General features: G+C 58.0%; 1 protein-coding gene across 1 annotated transcript; it reads left to right on the top strand.

The window, feature by feature from the left end:
* The first annotated feature begins 249 nt into the window (after nucleotides 1-249).
* On the top strand, nucleotides 250-1,762 carry LOC136526315 (putative B3 domain-containing protein Os06g0632500). The gene is made up of 4 exons (XM_066519018.1): nucleotides 250-324; nucleotides 425-677; nucleotides 819-886; nucleotides 1,421-1,762. Exons 1-4 carry the CDS (start codon nucleotides 250-252, stop codon nucleotides 1,760-1,762), a joined length of 738 nt encoding a protein of 245 aa, XP_066375115.1.
* The last annotated feature ends 3,162 nt before the right edge of the window (nucleotides 1,763-4,924 follow it).

The raw sequence follows: 4,924 nt of genomic DNA, 5'->3' as shown, positions 1-4,924 counted from the left end.
AGGTTACCTGTGTTGTGCCACTGTGCTAGCAGCTCTCCGCGTCCTCTTGCTCCGGCATTCCGATATGAGATTCGGGTTGTTTTATGAATGAATCTGTAGCCTCGGTGCCCTCGTCGGGGCCTCGCCGCCTCGGGGACTCCAAGCGTCGCCGCCCGTCTCCTTTTCTTCCTGCAGCCTGCGCGCACTCACGCCGCATCGTATCCGTCCACGGTCCACGCCTCCACGGTCCACCGAGCCGTCCGAGCGAGCATGTCGTCCTCCGTCCACCGCGCGCGGCGCAAGTACGCGGCGGCGCTGCTGTCGCCGTCCTCCCTCCATCACCTGGTAATGAGCCGCTACACCTTCACGAGGTGGCTCCTCGTTTCTTTCACACGCATCGTGCTACATTGCCGCTACTAAGTTGCTGCGTGCCTGATCCATGCAGCGCATCCTGGGCCAGTTCGCGGCGCAGCTCGGCGGCGAGGAGGGCATGGCCATGGGGGATGGCAGGGCGGTGGTGGTGCTGCTGGTGAGCCCGCTCGGTAAGGTCTGGCGCGCGGAGCTGCGCCGTGCGGATGGAGGTGGCGGGGGGTCGTCGTGGCAGCTCGGCGGTGCCTGGGCCGAGTTCGCAGCCGCGCACGGGATCGGCGCCGGGTGGAGCGTGGTGTTCAGGCTTGGAGCGGCGCGGGGTGGCCACGGTTAGGGCGTTCGACGCGGCCGGCTGCCTCGCGCGGTTCTGCACGCCTCACGCTGGTGAACATCACCGGACATGCTTATATATATTCAAATCGGCAAACTCTTGCTGATTGTTTCAACGATTCTTTCGCATGGCTGCACAGGTGTGACAGCAGGCAAGAACAGGCCCCGGTTCATGAGAGTGCTTCACACGGAAGACCTGGAAAAGATGGTGACCAAGCTCTCACGCACCTCTCTAATCTCTATTCACTAAATACATACACCAACTAGCATGCTACCACATGTGTAGTTTATAATGTTCTAATGGAACCTGGAAAATTTGCCATTGAGACCACATGCATCTCCATGTGTACGTATCTAATGTTGATACACATGGGGGCATATGCCATTAAAGATAAAAACAACATTCACCGTTCTAATGTACTCCCTCCGTTCCTTAATATAAGCCATATAGATTTCTAAAAAAATCCAAAATATAGGTATGTATCAGCTCCCACGCCGATTAGTTTGGAAACATTTCCACCGTACATAGCACATGCCCCAACCAATCCCTTAGATTTAGGAAGCAATCTGATTGGGAGAGAGAAGATGGCCTGATTTTCCTTTTTTTCCTCGGTCTCACATCCTTCCCCAAACCGTGCGTTAATATTGGTGCTAAAAACTATATGGCTTATATTAAGGAACGGAGGGAGTAGCTATTTGTGCCACATTGGCCACTGTTTCTTTTGTTTGCCCATTCTTTCAGAAAATTCATGACAAATTCGTGCAAGAACACCTGACTGGAAGTTGTTCAAGCACGCAGAAGGCCATGGTTTTCAGCCCTCTCGGCAAGCTCTGGCATGTTGAACTAGACCGCGGTCAGTCGGGGGTGCTACTTGGAGATGGCTGGGCGCAGTTTCTAACCACTCACAATCTCTCTGAAAGGAACATCCTTCTGTTCCGGTATGAAGATAACATGGTGTTCACAGTTGAGGCGTTCCTGCAGAACGGGTACTCAAAGGAGTATGGAGCAGCAGCTGCAGACATGACTGATGACTTGATAGTGATAGGACTTGATGCCCTACCGGCGTTACTGCGTAGGTTATAGGGATGGAAGAGGGGAGGACGTAGTCTGTACTCTCGACGCCGGCGAGGGGCCGTGGCGGCGAGAGCGCGGCGGCTGCTGCTGCAGCCCTAGAACTCTCGCGGTGCAACAGTAGCGACGGCACTGTTCACACGCGACAACAGCCGGAGGCGGCTAGGGTTAGGAAATCCCGTCTCCCTTCAGGAAGCCGGAAACAACTATGTTTCTGCTTAATCCAATCTCAAAGTCTTTATAAGTATTTATACTTCTCTCTAATAATAATCTCTCTAATAATAATAGGAATAAATAAAATAACTATGGGCTTTTAAGCCCCTAGGCCCCCCCCTGGCCGGCTGCCCCTAGCCAGTAATGGGCCTACGCCTTGTATAATGGGCGCCGGTCATAACATCTCTCCCCGCTTGCGTAAACAGCTCGTCCTCGAGCTGGAAGTCGGGGTAGAGGATGCGGAACTCGTCGACAGACTCCCATGTTGCATCCTCCTCGGAGAAGCCGCGCCACTGAATGAGTACGTGCCAGGCACCCCGGCGTTGCTGAGCCCAGAGCGCCTTGGCAGGAGCTGGCAGCAGCCGACCGTCCAGGGTCGGCTCAAGGACGCCCAGCGCTGCTGGCGAGTCCCCTTTGTGGCGCTTGAGCAAGCCCACATGGAAGACATCATGTAAACGAGCACCCTCCGGCAGCTGCAGACGGTACGCCACCCGGCCGATGCGTTCCAGGACACGGAAGGGCCCTGCGTAGCGGGGACCGAGCTTGCCTTTGGCGCCCGGCTCGAGGGACTGCGCCGTGCGGTGCAGCAACCGCAGCTAGACCCAATCACCCACTTGGAACTCCACATCGTGATGTCCTGCATCATAATACCTCTTGGACAGCTGCTGGGCCTGCAAAAGACGTTGGCGAACCTCTGCCAGGACCTCATCCCGGGATCGTAGAAGAGCATCAGTAGCTTCCGTGCGCGTCGTCCCTGGTGTGTAGGGCAACATTGGCGGAGGAGGCCGACCGTAGACGACCTCGAAGGGAGTGGCGCGCAGGGCGGTGTGGAAGGAGGTATTATAGCAATACTCCGCCCACGAGAGCCAGTCCACCCATCCACGCGGGCGATCGCACGTCACACAGCGCAAGTACATGGCGATGACCTTGTTGACCACCTCAGATTGGCCATCCGTCTGCGGGTGGAATGCCGTACTCATGCGGAGTTTAACGCCGGCCATCCAGAAGAGATCCCGCCACACGTGCCCGATAAACACGGGATCCCGGTCACTGACAATGGACAGCGGGAACCCATGAAGGCAGACAATGCCGTCGAAGAAGAACCGGGCGACGGTCGTGGCGGTGTAGGGGTGGCCGAGCGCGATGAAGTGTGCGTACTTGGAGAAGCGATCCACCACGGTGAGAATGACGGACTTGCCACTGACCTTGGGCAGCCCTTCGATGAAGTCCATCGAGATGTCGACCCACACTTGGGACGACACCTCGAGGGGCTACAGCATCCCCGCCGGTTGCAACGTCTCCGTCTTGTTCTTCTGGCAGGTGGTGCAAGAACGCACCCAATCTTGAACCAACACGCGATCCCGTGGAATGTAGAAATCAGCGCGGAGGCGATGGAGGGTCTTCTGGACTCCCTCGTGGCCAGCCGAGTGCGCCAGGAGGAGCACCTGGTGGCGCAGGTCCCCATGGTCCGGTACAAAGATGCGGGACCCATGGAGAAGGAGCCTGTCGTCGAGGTGCCACGGCTCCGAGAGCTCGCCGGCCCGGAGCTGCTGGCCATTGGGCGCGGTCGCTGTTGCCCGCCTGATGTCATCCAGGAGGGCGAAGGTTGGCCCGAATAGGGCATGAACAGCCACAGTCGCCCCCTCCATGGTGGTCGTGGCCCCCTCCTCTGCATCCCGGCGAGACAGAGCGTCCTCCACGGTGTTGAGACGCCCCGGGCGGTACTCCACAGAGAAGTCGAAGCTGAAGAGCTTGCTGATCCATTGGTGCTGCGGAACGGTGGATAGGCGCTGATCAAGCAAAAATTTGAGACTGTAGTGGTCAGTACGAACCATAAAATGGCACCCCCACAAGTATGGACGCCAATGGCGCACTGCCTGCACTAGGCCGATCAGCTCCCTCTCATACGCTGCCAGCTTCAAGTGCCGGGCCACAAAGGGCTTGCTGAAGTAGGCGACGGGTCCCGCGCCCTGATGTAGGACAGCGCCGAACCCCACACCCGACGCGTCATAGTCGATGACAAAGGTCGTGGCGAAGTTTGGCATCTGGAGAACGGGCCCTGTGGTCAAGGCGCTCTTGAGCGCCTTCGAATGCTGCTGCTGTGTCGTCGTCCCATGCAAATGCGTCTCGCCGTAAGAGACGCGTGAGCGGTGCTGCGATGAGGCCGAAGTCCCGAATGAACTTCCGGTAGTAGCCCGCGAGGCCCAAGAAACCGTGGAGGCCCCGGGCGGAGCGTGGCGTCGGCCATGCCACAACAGCGACGACCTTGTCGGCGTCCATGGTGACGCCACCCTCGGAGATCACATGGCCTAGATAGGCCACCGATGTCGCCCCAAATGAGCACTTGGAGCGCTTCAGGTGAAGATGATGTGCACGCAGCGCATTGAGGACGATGTTGACGTGTTGCAGGTGCTCAGCCCACGAAGAGCTGTATATCAAAATATCGTCGAAAAATACCAGCACGAACCTCCGTAGGTAGGGTCGGAGCACATTGTTCATCAAGGCCTGGAAAGTTGCTGGGGCGTTGGAGAGCCCAAACGGCATCACCAGGAACTCGTAGTGGCCGTGATGCGTGCGGAAGGCAGTCTTGTCGACGTCGTCGGGATGCATCCGCACCTAATGATACCCGGAGCGCAGATCGAGCTTGGTGAAGAAGCGAGCGCCATGGAGCTCGTCAAGCAGCTCATCCACCACCGGAATTGGGAACTTGTCCTTGGAAGTCTTGGCATTGAGGGCGCGGTAGTCGATGCAAAAGTGCCAAGACTTGTCTGCCTTTCGTACCAGCAAGACGGGTGCAGAGAACGGAGAGGTGCTCGGCCAGATGATGCCCTGGACGAGCCTGGCTGCACACTGTCATTCCAGCTCGTCCTTCTGTAGCTAGGGGTAGCGGTACAGGCGCACCGCGACCGGAGCGGTGTCGGGCAGCAGGTGGATGCGGTGGTCGTACGGGCGCACCGGTGG

Source organism: Miscanthus floridulus, chromosome 19 (genome assembly GCF_019320115.1).
Source record: "Miscanthus floridulus cultivar M001 chromosome 19, ASM1932011v1, whole genome shotgun sequence".
Lineage (NCBI taxonomy): Eukaryota > Viridiplantae > Streptophyta > Magnoliopsida > Poales > Poaceae > Miscanthus > Miscanthus floridulus.
The sequence above is the reverse complement of the archived record's forward strand: the minus strand, read 5'-3'. Positions and strand labels throughout refer to the sequence as shown.

Bases quoted from the DNA above. Each gene is read 5' to 3' on its own strand.
- LOC136526315 (XM_066519018.1), top strand. From the start codon at position 250: ATGTCGTCCTCCGTCCACCGCGCGCGGCGCAAGTACGCGGCGGCGCTG. The intron at 678-818 runs GTTAGGGCGTTC...ATGGCTGCACAG, and splicing joins AGCGGCGCGGGGTGGCCACG to GTGTGACAGCAGGCAAGAAC. The intron at 887-1,420 runs GTGACCAAGCTC...CCATTCTTTCAG, and splicing joins CGGAAGACCTGGAAAAGATG to AAAATTCATGACAAATTCGT.